Source organism: Salvelinus sp. IW2-2015, linkage group LG28 (genome assembly GCF_002910315.2).
Source record: "Salvelinus sp. IW2-2015 linkage group LG28, ASM291031v2, whole genome shotgun sequence".
NCBI lineage: Eukaryota > Metazoa > Chordata > Actinopteri > Salmoniformes > Salmonidae > Salvelinus > Salvelinus sp. IW2-2015.
In genome coordinates, this window is record NC_036868.1 from 9,823,061 (window position 1) to 9,841,466 (window position 18,406).

Below are 18,406 nucleotides of genomic sequence, written 5' to 3' on the forward strand. Positions count from 1 at the left end.
CAACTCTCTGTATGTCTGCAAGCTTAAGAACTGTAGATTTTCTGAATATTATTAGGGTACTAGACCCGCATTTTGAAATCATAGGCCCATGGAAAATGATTTGTGTTCAGTTGTGTGAATATAATGTCCATAATAAACATGATTTCAGTTTACACTTTATTTCACAGTTAAGAATAAGACGATGTTTTGTGTTACACAACAATATGTTATTGCACAAATAATGTAATCAATCTATCATGAATATGAAAACAAAACGGACATATTTGAGCAAAACTTAATTTGTGTATTTCTGACAGAAATATTTAAAATAAAAGAGGTTGGTGGTACAACAATATGACCATCTTGTTTTCGATTCGGATTTTCAATCAAACATATACATTTGATTTAAAGAATTTGGATTTTTAAAGGGGCAATCTGCAGTTGCTATATACATTTTTGAACTTGTGAATGAATGATATGTACCAATTGATTCTTGAAGAATATAGCTTATAAATGCCAGTGGCAGGGAGGCCACTTTGTTATCCTTTCAACTGCTGATTGCCGCTTTAAAGATCATATAATATACAAATGAAGGCAGGCTAAAACTCTATAATTCCCCAAATATACAACAAAAATACATCTTCAATAGAGTAAAATATCAATTGGGTCATCTGTTTTTTCCTATCAAATATCATACAAAATCTGACATGTGGAAGTATAATGCGTAGGTTAGATCATTTTGTTCCATCGCCAGTATCAATAATATCTATAAATTACCCAACTCAACTTTGTGTTGCACATTAGATAGGACATCTAGGTTTTTGTAAATTGTTTAACTAAAAATAGTAATTTACTGTCATAATATTTGCAATATATTTACATAATTTCCCCTAAAATCACACCAAAAAATCTTAAAGTTACATAAATGTTAAATAATTACTTGAACAAATGAAGTCAAGAGTTTTGATGATTCAAAGCCTTCACAGACAGTTAAACAAAAAGGTACAAAAGGGCAGGCATGCAGTGATGGCCTTGAGAGTAGGCAACATGCATAAAAATACATTTAAATAAAGTAGTGATAAGAAGCCACTGACAATAACAATGTTGTTTATCAACATAATGTACAGCAGCTCAAACACATCAGTTAACATTGTATTTTATCTCTCAGGCTTGGTTTAGAAAATGGTCAGTCTCATGTGTTGTTAACAAATGATAGTAAGGTGAAAATTCTACAACCAAATAACATTTAAAGATTAAACACATTCTCAGATATTTATAGGTAATGTTCCACTGTTTGCCCTGTGAATCTTGGAGCACCAGCTTAAAACATGTCATAACTGTTGAACATTATAAAATCAGTGGTGCTTATTTACACTGAACAAAAGTATAAACAAATGTTTTCATGAGTTGAAATAAAAGATCCCAGAAATGTTCAATACGCACTAAAAGCTTATTTCTCTCAAATTGTGCGCACAATTTTGACAAGACAAGATAATCCATCCACCTGACAGCCGTGGCATATCAAGAAGCTGATTAAACAYCATGATCATTACACAGGTGRACCTTGTGCCGGGGACAATAAAAGGCCTCTCTAAAATGTGCAGTTCTGTCACACAACACAATGCCACAGATGTCTCAAGTTTTGAGGGTGCATGCAATTGGCATGCTGACTGCAGCCATGTCATGACTGCAGAGCTGTTGGTAGAGAATTGAATGTTAATTTCTCTACCATAAGCCACCTCCAATGTTGTTTTAAAAAATTTAGCGGTACGTCCAACCGGCCTCACAACCGCAGACCATGTGTATGGCGTCGTGTGGGCGAGCAGTTTGCTAATGTCAACATTGCGAACAGAGTGCCTCATGGTGGCGATGGCATTTTGGTATGGGCAGGCATAAGCTACAGACAAAAACACAATTGCATTGTATCGATTGGCAATTTGAATGCACAAAAATAGCGCAATAGATTTCGGCCTAATGAATTTATTTCAATTGACTGATTTCTTCATACGAACTATAACTCAGTAAAATCTTTGAAATGGTTGCATGTTGCGTTTATATTTTTACATGAAAAAGTAACCCCGTTTGAAAATAATAATTCCCCCAAAACATTTCCATAACCCAACAAGGTCTCTCTCTAACACACACAATACTCCATAGGTCTCTCTCACACAATAATGGCAATACTCCACACATTATCAACTACACTGGAGTCTTGGTCTAATAAATACTGAGATTAAAGTGCAGTGGTAAGATTTGAGGAGAATACTCAGTTGTTGTTGTTGTTGTGGTAAAGTTCCTGTACAGTAGCAGTGGCTAATGCCACACGAAGGCTCCTCACGCAGGCTTCTCTCTGTAGTCTGTGATGGCCTTCCATAGCTTACACAGGATCCCACCTCTGAGGAGGAAAACATGAGAAAGATAAACACAGACTATTATCACAACGTACGATATTAGTGTTTCAATCAGGTTACTGACATGGCTGGCTATTTGACAGTGTAGGAGAGATGTTGTATATTGTATGTTGTATACCTTAATCTCAAACTCTTCAGGTCATCTCTCGTCACATAGTGGAGAAGGTCATCTAACGTGTAATCCTCGGTCAGAATCTACAAAATGGGTCAAATCATTGGTACATGAAATAGATGAAGCTCGTGGCCAATAGATGGTGCTCAACCGTGTATCTGTTATTAAGGCTTTACACATACAGTATGCATATAGCCTTCTGTGCAATAATCAAACATCAATCAAGCCATTTGTTTTAACAGCTTTACAGCAATGCACATTGTTTACTGTAGTATAGTGGGAGAGAATTACGTGGGTGTGAGTTTGTTTACATAATGTGCCCATTTAAAACAGACGTGGCTGGGGGAGAGCTGCCTCAGGACCTACCCTATCCATGGAGTCATCGTCAGCTCCTTGGAGTTTCAGCCACTTGATCAGCTCTGGGTCCCCATGGCTCATAGTGGACTTGCTCCTTTGGCTCACTGATAATGTAGGCATATCTGTCAACAACAAAAGTACATGTCCAACTATTAAAGGGGCAATCTGCAGTTGCTACATACATTTCAAATGTAAAATGAATGATATGTACCCATTTCATCTTAACTTATAAATGCCTCATAAGCTTAGTTCAACTGTCGATCTCCATCATAACCCAAAATAAAAGGTTGTTTTACTCCAATGTTTGTAAACAAATTGAATGTAAACAAACACTGTATAGTCTCAAAACATGGTTAAACTATAATATTTATAATTCTTGGATGATCAGTCCTTGCATCAATAGCTCTGTCTATGAATTTGAGAATTTCTCCAGCCTTTAACCAAAACAGTCACTTTTTTATTGTTTCTACTGCGGATTGTTTCTACTGCAGATTTAACAACAACCATGTATCATCCATATAACCAATCATATTAGAAACAGCAAAGAATATGCATTGTCTATTTCCTGATGCATCTGTTGTACAAATATTTCCATTAATCCTTTAAAAAGCAGTATTTTTAATGCTCTTGTGCATAGTGTATGTAGTGTATGTTAGGATTTGTGTAGTGTATGTTGGGCAGTGGTGGAAAAAGTACTCAATTGTCATACTTGAGTAAAAGTAAAGATACCTTAATAGAAAATGACTCAACAGGGTCTCCTGAGTGGCACAGTGGTCTAAGGCACTGCATCACAGTGCTAGCTATGCCACTAGAGATTCTGGGTTCGAGTCCAGGCTCTGTCGCAGCCGGCCATGACTGGGAGACCCATGGGGTGGTGCACAATTGGCCCAGCGTCATCCGGGTTAGGGGAGGGTTTGGCCAGCAGGAATGTCCCATCGCGCACTAGCAACTCCTGTGGGCCGGGCGCAGTGCACGCTGACACGGTTGCCAGGTGTACAGTGTTTCCTCCGACACATTGGTGCGGCTGGCTTCCGGGTTAAGTGGGCATTGTGTCAAGAAGCAGTGCGGCTTGGTTGGGTTGTGTTTTCGAGGACGCACGACCTTCACCTCTCCTGAGTCCGTACGGGAGTTGCAGCGATGAGACAAGACTGTAACTACCAATTGTATACCACGAAAAAGGGGTAAAAWWWWWWTTTWAACTGGAAAATGACTCAAGTGAAAGTCACCCAGTAAAATACTGAAAGTATTTGGTTTTAAACCTATACCTATATTTTTTGATACCTATACTTAGGTATCAAAAGTAAATGGAATTGCTAAAATGTCCTTAAGTATCAAAAGTAAAAGTATACTTAATTTAAAATTCCTTAAATTAAGCAAACCAGACAGCACAATTTTCTTTTTTTTATTGATGGATAGCCAGGGGCACACTCCAACACTCAAGACATAATTTACAAATGAAGCGTTTGTGTTTAATGAGTCTGCCAGATCAGAACCCCTCTTTTACACTACTGCTACTCTCTGTTCATCATATATGCATAGTCACTTTAACCATATCTACATGTACATACTACCTCAATCAGCCCGACTAACCGGTGTCTGTATGTAGCCTCGCTACTTTTATAGCCTCGCTACTGTATATAGCCGCGCTACTGTTATTTTTCACTGTCTTTTTACTGTTGTTTTTATTTCTTTACTTACCTATTGTTCACCTAATATTTTTTTTTCACTATTGGTTAGAGCCTGTAAGTAAGCATTTCACTGTAAGGTCTACCTACACCTGTTGTATTCGGCGCACGTGACAAATAAACTTTGATTTGATTTGAGTAGGAATGAACAGGGATGTTCTCTTGATAAGTGAGTGAATTGTACCATTTTCCTGTCCTGTCACGTACTTTTGGGTGTCAGGGAAAATGTATGGAGTAAAAAGTACATAATTMTCTTAGGAATGTAGTGAAATAATGTTGTAATAAAGTTGTCAAAAATATAAATAGTAAAGTAAAGTACAGATACCCCCAAAAACTACTTAAGTAGTACTTTAAATTATTTTCACTTACAGTTGAAGTTGGAAGTTTACATACACCTTAGCCAAATACATTTAAAGTCAGTTTTTCACAATTCCTGACATTTAATCCTAGTAAAAATGCCCTGTCTTTGGTCAGTTAGGATCAGCACTTTATTTTAAGAATGTGAAATGTCAGAATAATAGTAAAGAGGGTGGGTCAGAAGTTTACATACACTCAATTAGTATTTGGTAGCGTTGCCTTTAAATTGTTTAACTTGGGTCAAACATTTTGGGTAGCCTTCCACAAGCTTCCCACAATAAGTTGCGTGYATTTTGGCCCATTCCTCCTGACAGAGCTGGTGTAACTGAGTCAGGTTTGTAGGCKTCCTTGCTCGCACACGCTTTTTCAGTTCTGCCCACAAATTTTCTATAGGATTGAGGTCACGTCTTTGTGATGGCCACTCCAATACCTTGACTTTGTTGTCCTTAAGCCATTTTGCCACAACTTTGGAAGTATGCTTGGGGTCATTGTCCATTTGGAAGACCCATTTGCGACCAAGCTTGAACTTCCTGACTGATGTCTTGAGATGTTGCTTCAATATATCCACATTAATTTTCCCTACCTCATGATGCCATCTATTTTTGAAGTGCACCAGTCCCTCCTGCAACAAAGCACCCCCACAACATGATGCTGCCACCCCCCGTCCTTCACGGATGGGATGGTTGTTTCTTCGGCTTGCAAGCGCCCCGCTTTTCCTCCAAACATAACGATGGTCATTATGGCAAACAGTTTCTATTTTTGTTTCATCAGACCAGAGGACATTTCTTCAAAAAGTACGATCTTTGTCCCCATGTGCAGTTGCAAACCGTAGTCTGGCTTTTTTATGGTGGTTTTGGAGCAGTGGCTTCTTCCTTGCTGAGCGGCCTTTCAGTTATGTCGATATAGGACTTGTTTTACTGTGGATATAGATAATTTGTACCTGTTTCCTCCAGCATCTTCACAAGGTCCTTTGCTGGTTGTCCTTTGCTGTTGATTTGCACTTTTCGCACAAAGTACGTTCATCTCTAGGAGACAGAACGCGTCTCCTTCTTGAACAGTATGACGGCTGCGTGGTCCCATGCGTTTATACTTGCGTACTATTGATTGTACAGATGAACGTGATACCTTCAGGCGTTTGGAAATTGCTCCCAAAGATGAACCAGATTTGTGGAGGTCAACAATTTATTTTCTGAGGTCTGGCTGTTTTCTTTTGATTTCCATGATGTCAAGCAAAGAGGCACGAGTTTGATGGTAGGCCGTTGAAATAATCCACAGACAACCGCCAATTGACTCAAATGATGTCAATTAGCCCTATCAGAAGCTTTCTAAAGGCCATGACATAATTTCTGTAATTTTCCAAGCTGTTTAAAGGCACAGTCAACTAAGTGTATGTAAACTTTCTGACCCACTGGAATTGTGATACAGTGAATTATAAGTGAAATACATCTGTCTGTAAACAATTGTCGGAAAAATTACTTGTGTCATGCACAAAGTAGATGTCCTGAACCCGACTTGCCAAAACTATAGTTTGTTAACAACAAATGTGAGGAGTGGTATGTAAACTTCCGATTCAACTTTAAGTCCTTTACACCACTGAGTTTGAAGTTGTGAAGTGTATGTTGGGGTGTGTAGTGTGTTTGGGAGTGTTGAGTGTATGTTGGAGGTTGTGCAGTGTATGTTGGGAGTGGTGTGTAGTGATGTTGGGAGGTGTTAGTGATGTTGGGAGTGTGTTAGTGGATGTTGGGAGGTGGTGTAGTGTCTTTGGGAGGTGTGTAGTGTCTGTTAGGTTGATGGATGTTGGGAGGTGTGTAGTTTGTTGGAGGGGAGGTGTGTAGTGTTTGTTGGGAGGTGGTGTAGCGTTTGTTGGGAGGGTGTGGTAGCGTTTGTTGGGAGGTGTTGTAGCGTTTGTTGGGAGTGAGTGTAGTGTGATGTTGGGAGGTGTGTAAGTGGATGTTGGGGAGGTGTGTAGTGGATGTTGGGAGCTTGTGTAGCATTTGTTGGGAGGTGTGTAGCGTTTGTTGGAGTTAGTGGTAGTGGATGTTGGGAGGTGTGTAGTGGGATGTTGGCGGTGTGTAGATTTGTTGGAGGTTGTGTAGTTTTTGTTGGGAAGGTGTGTAGTTGTTTGTTGGGAGTAGTGTAGTGATTGTGGAGGTGGTTAGTGGAGGATGTTGGAGGTGGTGTAGTGGATGTTGGGAGGTTGTGTAGTGTATTGGAGTGTGTTGTATGTGGGACGATGTGTAGTGTTTGTTGGGAGTAGTGTAGTGGATGTTGGGAGGTGTGTAAGTGGAATGTTTGGGAGGTGTGTAGTGGATGTTTGTGGGTAGGTGTGTTGTATTTTGGGAGGTGGTGTTGTGTATGTTGGGAGATGTGTAGTGTTTGTTGGGAGGTGTGTAGTGTTTTTGGGTGCTGTGTAGTGGATGTTGGGAGGTGTGTAGTGGATGTTGGGAGGTGTGTAGTGTTTTTGGGTGCTGTGTAGTGTATGTTGGGAGCTGTTGAGTGTATGTTGGTAGGTGTGTTGAGATGTGCTCACAGATAGGCTCTGAGCAGATCCTCAGTAATTTGATCCCCTCTTCCCTCTCGTCCAGGACCTGCTGGAGGATGGCCTGGTACTCTCCCTCCCTCTCCAGCAACTGCTCCATTAGCCTGGGCAGACACAGCAGGGAGAGAGGAGGGGAGGGGGAGACATAGGGTCATTCAATGAGTTAACACGTTACTACTAGACATGGCTACTGCAGCCACGGCGATAGCCATAATGAAAATAAACATATTTTCTCTTCTGTGTTGGGACCTTTCTACATAACAGAATTCACATTGGTGAGGAAACAATGTGAAGCTACAGGCAATATCTGTTACTAATTCATCACAGATGTGGTGGTAATAGCAAAGGTTGTTGGAATAAATCTCTGCTTTTGTGTCTGACAGTTGTTGTCATGGTTATGACCGCACGGCGACCCACCTGTTGGTTTCCAGCTTCATCCTGCCTAGTTCTATGGTGACAGAGCGCTGGGGATTATTGGAATCGTGTGAAACGGTGGAACTGAGTGTGCTCACGCCGGAGGTGGCGACCGTGTCGTCATGGGCAGTGTTGGCAGGGGCTCTGCTCTGGTGGGCGGCGGTATCCTCAGGCTCAACGTCATCGTCAACATTATCCTGGTCGGCCGGGTCACTCTCCGAGGCCAGGCTGAAGTGGGGCCTCAGCTCTGGGTAAGGACACGTGATGCATCATTACACCGTTACATCAATAGCATGACAACTAGTTCATATGCAACAGCTAAACTGCACTTTGAAAGAGGAAACATGAAACAAAGACAGCAACATCACAAGCTTCAATAAAGATCAGTCAATAATAATCAATCATCTTTAATAATCTACAATAATCTTTCAAATGCAATTGTTATAATGGCATCTGACTAGTATATACAGTCATACAATATTCTTGTTAAATGCAAATCTCTGTTCTCCTTTTGATGTATCACTATGGGGATTCACCAGGAACACCAACTCTTGGAAGGACCTATCAAAAGCGTCTGACGGATAGAGTAGCAAATAAGGTGAGCCACTCACTTCCTTATAAAGAGCCACTTTCTTAACCTCTGGTCATACTCGCTTCTCTTCCTCACGAAGAGCATTGCTTTGTAGCTCTCCTCAGCACAACTGTATCCCTGTTTTCCTGCTTAACTGCTTACAAGCAAACCGTGAAGGATATCGCTGCCGAACGTAGGTCTTCAAACCCTTTCGAGAGGTTGAGTACGGACCAAAAGGTTTTTGTTTGTGTAATAATTCCTTTTCTACTCAGTCTCCGTTGGTAGCTAGCTTCACGGCTAACTATTGAGACTCAGTTAGCCCACATGCTGCAAGGCAAACTTGGCTAGCTCGCTGAGAGGCAAGCTAACCTCACTAGCATACCCTACCTGCAACATGGTAGCATTGCTAGCTCCCTTCTGGACGTCTAGCTTAACCTACGTTCACCCGTTTGTGTTAACTAGACCGACCGTCTCAGCCTCACGGCTCCTTCGGTCGTGGGACCACACTACCTGAAGGCTAACTGTGCCCCCACATGGTTTCCTTCAGCCAGCACTGAGCTAGCTACAGCACACCTTCACCACGAGGTAGCTGTTAGCTAGCTATCGCTCCACTAGCCTCTTGGCTATAGCGTTCTACTGTGCTCATTATTGCTAGTTATTAGCCGCAAGGCTTCTAACTACCTAGCTTTCAACGCCATTTACACAAGCTACCTTTTGCTAGCCACCAGCAGCAAGGCTTCTATCTAGCCAGCCAGCCCAAGCCTGCTTCTTGTTTTTCTTTCAACAGGCTTTTTCCTCCTAGCAAGCCTTGTTCCTCACAATGGCCACTGCTATACCATCCCAGGAAAAGCCTAGCACTTGAACTCCCAGGTTTTTGCGCTTGTGATTCTATGATTGTGAGGAAGGATTACCACCCTCAATGCATCAATTGCTTGGGAAAGAAACATGCCCAAGAGGCGCTTGACGACTGAGTGCTGTGATCACTGCAAACTGCTGACTAGGTCAGGGGAGGCTTAAATGAGCATCTATTTCTATAGCCCCTCGCCTCAGAGCCAACAGCGGAGGCTCAGCTCCCTGTAAATGAGCCCAGTTGGGGCGAGGTCATGGATAGACTCGACTCCCTCACCTCACTGTCTGACGATGTATTGTCAGGGGAAAGCGAGCTAGCGGGTGATGAGGATTACAATGGGATTTCTCACAGTTATTCTCGAGATAGCTCAGGAGATGGGTGCTGACGATCCGGTTCGCCCGCCCTCTCAGGCCCGCAGGTCGAACGGCCTTGAGAGCAGTGAAGCAACTCCCTACTCCATTGGAGTTTGGTGGCCGTCTCCCGAGTGGTCATCCCCGTAGGGGCCCGACAAGGGACCTATACGACTGGAAGAGACTCCCATCTCATACAGCCCCTGTAAAACAACTGCAACCCGCGGTACCATCTTGCTTCAGGGAAGCTAAGAGCTTGTGGGACAAAACCCTCACTAGCAAGATTTTTGCTGGAGGCACTCCGAGCCTCGATATGCACTATATGGAGGAATCCGTGTTTGTTAACCCTCCCAATGTGAAGCGGTCACTGGCTTACCACCTCAGCCCCTCACGCCATGTTACTAACGACACTGACACCTCACTCCCTAGAAAGACATAGCGCTTTACTGCCTCCATTTTTCTGAGAACGTACAAGGCCTCGGCCCAAGCAATCGGAGCTCTCAATGTGATCTCTATTGTTGGTTTATCAGGCTGAGCTACTGAAAGAGATGGGGAAGAAACTGGAGCAGGACACCCATGGCCAGATGCTTTGGAGGAGAGCTGTATGATTACAGACCTAAATCTCCGTGCCTCCCGTAGTGCCATTCAAGCTCGTGGTTATAACATGAGCCTAGCAGTAGTGGGTGAAAGGGCACTTTGYCTGAGCTTATCCAGCTTAACAGACAAAGTAAATGTGGACCTCCTGGATGTCCCAGTGACACCCGATGAGTTGTTCATGCGGCAGAAGTGTGACATGCGCAAGAAAGAAGGCAACGCCTTCAACTTCTGCCTGCCCCGCAGACCCGGGCCCCGTGGTAGACCTTTTGGTTCGTACATCTTGTCCCAAAAATATTATACACACAGRGAATTTTTAAAGGGCTGAAGAGTTTGGTCTGCTTCGTGTTTACATTTTTGCCATTTGAAAAAATATTGTGGTACTAGTATCGTCACAGCCCTAGAAAATAGGGTTATGCCATATGCTTTTCCTCCTATGCTGCTTACCACCCCTTTTCCGTCTACACAGAGCAAGGACATTGGGCCTCCACCTCATCTTCGGGCCCCTCGATGACCCGTGGCTTTCTGGTCGGCAGTTACACCCTGCTCAAGACCAGCTCTGGCAGCTATCGTCATGCAGGGTTTGTAGCCTMCTCTTGGAAGAGTGCCAGCCCCTGTATGCTCACTCTTTTTCTTCTTCTTTTTTTAAAGTTGTGTTTTTCTTGGAGAAGTGCTGACTAAACAGATTGTTCCTTCCTACACTCCATTTTCCATGGTCCTATGCTCCTTGCAGGATTTTTTGGGAAGGAGAGGTTTTGTCATTGTTAAGGTCCGCTAGCCACTTTGTCGGTGTGCCAAGGCCCTGACAGTAATCCATAACTGTTATGTTATTTCTAGAGGGGCACGTCACTTTCACCCAGTCTCTAGTCTTTAGCTAGTCCTGGGACATGTCTATTGTGCTTAAGATACTTTCACAGCAGCTACTAGCTGCTGAGAAGCGTGGAGATGTAACATTGCTCAATCTTTCGCTTTACTACTGGCCTTAGCATCCCTAAGCACAGTGTTGGGAAGCAGTGAACTACATGGACTTCAAATAGTAATTGAACTACATTTTGCAGTAGCTTGGTGGTGGTTGAACTAAAATTCAAATCTAGCTACACTCTGGGGGGGGAAAAAGGTGCTATCTAGAAGTTAAGGGTTCTTCGGCTGTTCCCATAGGAGAACCCTTTGAAGAACCTTTTTTGGTTCCAAGTAGAACCCTTTTGGGGTCCATGTGGAATCATTTTCACAGAGGGTTCTACATGGAACCKAAAAGAGTTCTACCTGGAAACAAAAAGGGTTATCTTATGGGGACAGCCTGAAGAACCCTTTTGGAAGGCTTTTTTTCTAAGAGTGTAGTGTAACTACTCTTTTTGCAAAAATAAAATATGGCGGTAGGCAATATCCTTTTCGACATCAGATCTGCCTAAATCTCACTTGAAACATCGGTTTTGTGTTTTAGGCTAAAATCCACATTCTGTTAACATATGACCCCAAAGCGATCTATTCATGCAGATTGTAGTATGACATTTCAGATTTACTTTTTCACAAAGCAGTTTGGATGTAGTGAACTACTTTTTCAAAGTAACTTTAGTTATATTTCCCTTAGGGGTAGCTTCAGTGAGGCTTAACTTCTTCCAGTGTGAAGTAACAGGGAGCTTGGTAAACTACATTTTCAGAGTAGCTTCCCCAACACTACCAGCCACTGTTTGCGCCCACAGTCTGCCCAGGGGTTTTTCATTTTGCACGTTGCGCATCTACTTGGATTGAACGAGAGCTCAAGGGTGTTATGCCCTTCTCTCATAGGGCCCTCCTACTGAGGAGTTTACCTTTTGGGCACTGTTTTTGGGACATATCTCATTAAACAGGAAGAGAAGCATGCTTGAGAATGACCAGAGGGCAGGAGAGTGGCTCTTTATAAGGAAGTGAGGGGCTCACCTCATTCGCCGCTACATGTCTGTCTCCGATTGGTCCTTCCGAGAGTTGTGATACATCTCACTCATATTTTCAGAGAGCCGGAGTTACAAAAGTAACCTTAAATTGTGATTAGATTGGGGCTCTGTTCAAAGTCACGTTCCTATCTTTAGTTAACAAACAGTGTCCTGGGCCCTACGGGGCATAATTACTCATTTAAAACTGCAGCTGGAGTCACTGCTATTACCTGGCACCAGGATGGTGATGGCAGTTTGCACCGCTTTACGGATGATATTGTCCAGGGCGAACATCCAGTGGGGCTTGATGTTGTGGTTTCGTAGTACTTTGTTTACCTGGAGACGCAATGCACACACACACACACCATTAATAAACAGCTGACCCACACATACTGCACCTATGCATCCTCTACATGGTCACATTAGTGGAAAGGACAACAGGCTTAACCCCAGAGGGTGTCTGTTTACATTACGTGTGGTGGCTGCCTAGTAAGCTGAGATATCCCCCTATAATTAGCCTATGGAACAAGCATTTCCCAGAAAAAAGAGAGACTGTTATTTATAAAAAGCCATGCATTCTGGAAAATCTGAAAAACAAGTGTGCATCGTGCATTGATAATAATCTGTTGCAGACAGTGTAACCTATAGACCAGAACTGGTTTCATAAGTATCCACTAGGGCGCATCAGAGCTCATTATTAACAGAGAGTCTCGCAAATCTAACAGCTACAGGCCACAGTGCTATTTGCATAATTGTATTTGTGAGACAGGGCAGAATCAGCCCCTTTACACYATGTGCAATTAAGCGGACATATTTCCCTTTGATTACCCTTAAAGGTCAAAAGTGTTTTGCAGTCAATAGTCTGATCTGTTTGTTCAAACAATGGCAGCATAATTCTGCTGTGAACGGTTCACAGAAACCCCCTTAAATCATACTTCAATGTCTCCAGAACCTTTGGTCTATACAAGGATTATTTTAATTCCAAGCCATTCACAGTGGATAAATAGACAATGGGATTTTTGAATCATCACAGGCCATTTATAATGCTTATAGAGAGACCTACTAATAGGTGAAGAAAGAGCACTTACTGCATCCTGGAACCCGAATAGCACCACCTGTAGTTGGCTGATGGCCGTGCTGTCAAAGTCTAGCTCCAGTTTGAGCTGGGAGAGGGTGTTGGCTATGATCTTCCTGTCCGCCATGCGCACAAAGTCCCCAAGACTGGCCACCAGGGTGGAGATATGCTGATGTCTCAACTTAGTGTCGGATGTCTCAGAACTCTGCACACACAGGGGAGAGGAGGATGATGAGAAGGGGTGATGGTAGAGAGAGAAGTGCAGATAAGAGGTTTGTTTTACTCTGAGACAGCCCCTCTTCTAACTTGTTCCCAGATCTGTTCGTGCTGTCTTGCCAACTCCTAGGGTCATCATCATGCCGAGTGACACACCAGGGCAAAAATCGAACTGGAACCAGGCCAACCCTTTCCCTGTCCACTACCAGACTAGATGCTAACTGACCTGTTTGAGAGCCTCCACGAGGTTGGCCACCACCTTGTCTCTGTCCTCAGTGAGGATGCGGTGCAGAGTGGCCCTTCTCTCGCTGTCCTTCCTCAGCATGAAGAATCCAGTGTCCTTCTCATCAGGAGACGGAGGAGCACTGTGGTCCTCAAAGTTCTCCACTGGGATACTGGTGGGGAACACAGGTTAGATTAAAGACCTCAGTGACATTTGTTTTAGAGCATATTTGTATAGGAGAATAATAAAGTTCAAATTGGTATACGCACTGTCCAGCGAAATGCTTACTTGCAGGAAGGCACAATTTATAGTCCAATATTTGCATTMGTTTTGGGGAAGAGAGGATTGGGGTGCAAGTGTTTAAAATGGTCCAGTATTTAGTAATAATAAGAGTCTGGTAGCAGCAGTTGTGTGTGTGTAGCATGAATGTATGTGTGTGTGGATGAGTGTATCAAATGTTATTTGTCACATGCGCCGAATACAACAGGTGTAGACCTTACAGTGAAATACTTACAAGCCTTTAACCAACAATGCAGTATTAAGAAAAATACGGGTTAAGTAAAAAATTGATAAGTAAGAAATAAAAGTATATCTGTGTCAGTGTGTTTGTGAGTGAGTGCGGAGAAAAAACAGGCTCAGTAAAAATGTTTTGACAACATATTGAGAATAATAAAGTTCACAAATATTACAGGACATTCTTTGACAACCGTGGTACATGTCCAAACACATACGGTATGGTGCTGACTGTATGTTGTGTTACCTGAGGAACAGGGAGCGGGTTCCCTTGACGTCCCGATCGCTGTAACACTTGGTGCTGGGCTTGAAGATGAAGGGGTTGGTGTTGAGGTCATTCTCAGGGGAGACGGAGCCGTACTCACTGCTGCTGCTGGTGTCRTCCACCACCACAGGCACTGGCAGGGAGATGCTGCGCAGGTACTCTGGAGGGCACAGAGACGGGTGACGGCACAGTTACACAAAGAAAAGCAGAGCGAACAACTTGTTAGGGACACTACATGGAAATGATATTACAGTACTACTTCTGTGAGGGTATCATTTCAGGGTAGGGTAGTCAACAGGATAATTGAGTTGGGCTCAGACTCAGTGTACTCTAAAGAGGATGAAGCACAGACGCTCAGATAAACTCACCTGAACCTGCTGGTGTAAGAGCTGAGGAGAAAAACAGATTTTATTCAATTTTTAAATTCAATGATAAGTATGGATTGTGCAGAAAAATAAACGGAGACAAAAAGTATCTAGAAGCAATTGTCTATCTATTCAGATATATCTATATTCTACTAACTACTGCACTGATTGACCAGTGAAGCGTTGTCCTAGCTACCTGTGAAGCTGCTCTTGCCCCTCTTCTTGCGGCTGGTGACGGTGAGGAACTCATCCGTGAGCAGGTGCAGGGCGGTGGCCCTCTGGTCGGGATCGGGCTCAAAGCAGCGCAGGATGAAGGCCTTGGCCTCCATAGACATGGAATCTGGGATCTCAGGGTGGATCTTGAACATGCCGACCTGTAGCCAAGATAAAACACAGCACAGTCATGCTTGAGTTAAGGGCCTAAACTACAGCTGCAGCCAAGTCACAGTACAGAACTAAGTCAAGTGACCTAGCCAAGTCATGCTAGATCTAAGGGCCTAATTTGCAGCTACAGCCAAGATAAAACCCAGTCATGTTAGATCTAAGGGGCCTAACTTGGAACTACAGCCAAGATAAAGGCCTAACCTGCATATACTGCCAAGACAAAACCCAGTCATGTTAGATCTAAGGGCCTAACCTGCAGCTACAGCCAAGACAAACCCCAGTCCTGTTAGATCTAAGGGCCTAACCCTGCAGCTACAGCAAGACAAATCCCCAGTCCTGTTATAGATCTAATAGGGTCCTAACTCTGACAGCTTACAGCCAAGACAAAAACCCAGTCATGTTGAGTTCGTAAAGGGGCTATACGTGCAGCCATACAACCGAAGAATGCGAAAACCCCTCTCCTGTTAGATCTAAGAGTGCGCCTCAACCCAGATAAACGCAGGCACACGCCACGGAGCGACAATAATAACCCAGCTCATGTTAGATCTAAGGCTAACCTGACTGTCATTTGCTACAGCCATAGATACAAAAACCCCCCCAATTGTCCATGTCTTAAAGAATCTACATGAGCCTCGTAACCTGGCCCAGCTACAGACCTAAGACAAACCGCGCAGTTCTCTAGGTTGTACGTGCTACAGGCCTAACCTGCAGCTACAGCCAAGACAAACCCCAGTCATGCTAGATCTAAGGGCCTAATCTGCAGCTACAGCCAAGACAAACCCCAGTCATGCTAGATCTAAGGGCCTAATCTGCAGCTACAGCCAAGACAAAACCCAGTCATGTTAGATCTAAGGGCCTGACTTTAGTTAATGGTGGGTAAACTGATCTCTTGTAATCCATAGCTCTGTGGCGCTGTAACACTATGCAGGCGTGCTCATACCATCACAGTATAGGAGGTCAACGCGACAGTGAAGGACAAATGCGTTAGCTCGTCTGATAAGAAGCACTCTAGAAATTCCCAACATTGATCTGGAATGTAGGCTTGAGATTACCAGTGGAGACATTCCAAAAGAATGTTCATGTGAGAATTGTTGCCAAACGCTTTCTCACCTGTACAACAGTATAGATGAGAAATTACTCTAAATGGTAGTTTCTCATGTAAGCCATTGCGTAGAAAGATGAAAGTGTTATTGAAAGCATTATTAGCATTACAGATCTATACAATCTGGTACAGAAAAGTGGTTTATTAACACTGGAAAATGCAAGTTAAGACATGTGAAAGCGCAGCAATTTACTACTGTAATTCAATTAAAATGCATGGAAATGTCCATGCTTCTGGCCTGCATTCAACATGATCTCCATCACACTCCACAGACCACCCAGTTGGATCATTAGCTTCAGTTTTTAATAGACTACATATGCCCAGACTTTGCCTTTGTGATATTGCTGATGAGGGCAACACTTAAAATTTCCACTTTAGATGAATACAAGTGGAAAAAGCTTGAGGAGGGCTCATTAATGGAACGGAAACTTAAAACAACACACAAAGGATAGACAGTACTGCACACAAATTCTATCTCTAGGTACTAACCTCACAGTTGAATAAGTATGTAATCCAATCACTTGCACAAATGTGCCTAGGGGCGTGTAAAGACAGCTATCTATTTTGCTGACCTATAGAAATAGGTCAGCAAAACCATGAATCCCAATGAACAACAGAGGTCAATAAACTGAACATTAGTTGACCTCTATACTCTGACCTTGAACATGGCGGCCTGTGGTTCCCCCAGCTCGTAGAAGGGTGGTTTCCCAGTGGCCATCTCAATGATGGTGCAGCCAAGAGACCAGATGTCCGCAGGCTTGCCGTATCCTCGAGGGCCTTTATCTATGATCTCAGGGGCCATGTACTGTAAAGTCCCTGCAAAACAACAACACACCAAACAGACTGGAAATTATACACATCATAGCTGCTAGTTACAAGTTGCATATGTAGAATTTGTAAATAAGGTCTGATACAAGCAAATCAGGTGTTAGGGAGAGTGAACTTGGGCTCTATAGTAACCATGGATGAAATGAGTCTAATTATAGCCTACTGTAAGAGGAGCTTTTATAGAGCTTTTAAAAGGTAAGCTAAGTGCTATGGTGAAAATAGGAGAGACACATTGGCGTACAATTTAAACAGGAGAAACTGACTGTACGGTAATGGTTTCAAGATGAAAAGGAGGTGTATCTCTATGCTCCAATCAGCAGTCCACTGATCTTAACAAAGAGGCCAAGCTGTGCTACCATTGGCTGACACAATGTCAACACTGCCATAACCCTGGAACCCTCACCAAAGAGCACTCTGAATAGAAACGGCAGGCTATTCTGAGATATATAAATTACAGCAGAGATCAATCATCAACTAGATTCAGCCACGGGCCTATTTTTTCTAGAGCGGACGCGTCAGGGGGCTGGAACATAACTATAAATCATTTGTAGACTGCAAATTGACCCAAAGAAGCCCAAACAGATATACTATTTGACTAAAACATAATAATCCAAAAACCTTGCTTATGTTTGTACACGGTTACATATATCTCTCTATTACGTGTGAGAATACTTTGGAACAGATTTTCAGAATTAAAACSGCTTGGAGCTGATTTGCTGGTGTTTGATTTGCTGGTGGGGGGGGGGGCTCAGAAAAATTGGGGCACACAAAACAACTAGTTTCTTTGGGACAAAACTTAAGTTATTATATATAGTCAGTGAGTTCACTACGTGGGTTGAGGGTCCAGCTCATTTTCAAACATCCTGRTCCATCAAGGCATGTTTACAATGTAGGGGGGGGAAGCTTGGTGGTTCTAAACCCAATCAGGCAGATCAGAACAGACCAGTGGTTATAAACCCAGTCAGGGAGACCAGAACATTACAGTTGATGCCGGAAGTTTACATACACTTAGGTTGGAGTCATTAAAACCCGTTTTTCAACCACTCCACAAATGTCTTGTTAACAAACTATAGTTTTGGCAAGTCGGTTAGGACATCTACTTTGTGCATGACACAAGTAATTCACTGTTATCACAATTGCCAGTTGGGTCAGTTAAGTTGTAATACACTTAGTTGACTGTGCCTTTAAACAGCTTGAGGAAAATTACAGAAAATGATGTGTCATGGCTGTTAGGAGCTTCTAGAGTGGCCTAATTGACATTCATTTGAGTCAATTGGCGGGGGTTGGTTGGTGTACCTGTGGATGT

At 43.0% G+C, this 18,406-nt stretch overlaps 1 protein-coding gene and 1 long non-coding RNA gene across 3 annotated transcripts in view; one reads left to right on the top strand and one right to left on the bottom strand.

The window, feature by feature from the left end:
* Positions 1 to 142: 142 nt before the first annotated feature.
* Positions 143 to 18,406, bottom strand: part of LOC111954312 (mitogen-activated protein kinase kinase kinase 5-like) — a 72,313-nt gene continuing 54,049 nt past the window's right edge. For both annotated transcript variants that reach the window (XM_023973934.2, XM_023973936.3), the window contains exons 19-30: positions 16,931 to 17,088; positions 14,983 to 15,160; positions 14,790 to 14,810; positions 14,404 to 14,581; positions 13,647 to 13,815; positions 13,218 to 13,409; positions 12,360 to 12,465; positions 7,858 to 8,101; positions 7,432 to 7,544; positions 2,869 to 2,981; positions 2,509 to 2,585; positions 143 to 2,374 (exon numbers count right to left, since the gene is read on the bottom strand). In XM_023973934.2, coding sequence (XP_023829702.1) covers positions 2,314 to 2,374; positions 2,509 to 2,585; positions 2,869 to 2,981; positions 7,432 to 7,544; positions 7,858 to 8,101; positions 12,360 to 12,465; positions 13,218 to 13,409; positions 13,647 to 13,815; positions 14,404 to 14,581; positions 14,790 to 14,810; positions 14,983 to 15,160; positions 16,931 to 17,088 — 1,610 coding nt within the window. In that variant the 3' untranslated portion in view covers positions 143 to 2,313. The remainder of the gene's footprint in view (positions 2,375 to 2,508; positions 2,586 to 2,868; positions 2,982 to 7,431; positions 7,545 to 7,857; positions 8,102 to 12,359; positions 12,466 to 13,217; positions 13,410 to 13,646; positions 13,816 to 14,403; positions 14,582 to 14,789; positions 14,811 to 14,982; positions 15,161 to 16,930; positions 17,089 to 18,406) is intronic.
* Positions 8,519 to 13,653, top strand: LOC139023214 (uncharacterized). The gene is made up of 4 exons (XR_011474355.1): positions 8,519 to 8,618; positions 10,156 to 10,491; positions 10,689 to 10,800; positions 13,521 to 13,653. It is a non-coding gene; the product is annotated as an uncharacterized lncRNA (long non-coding RNA).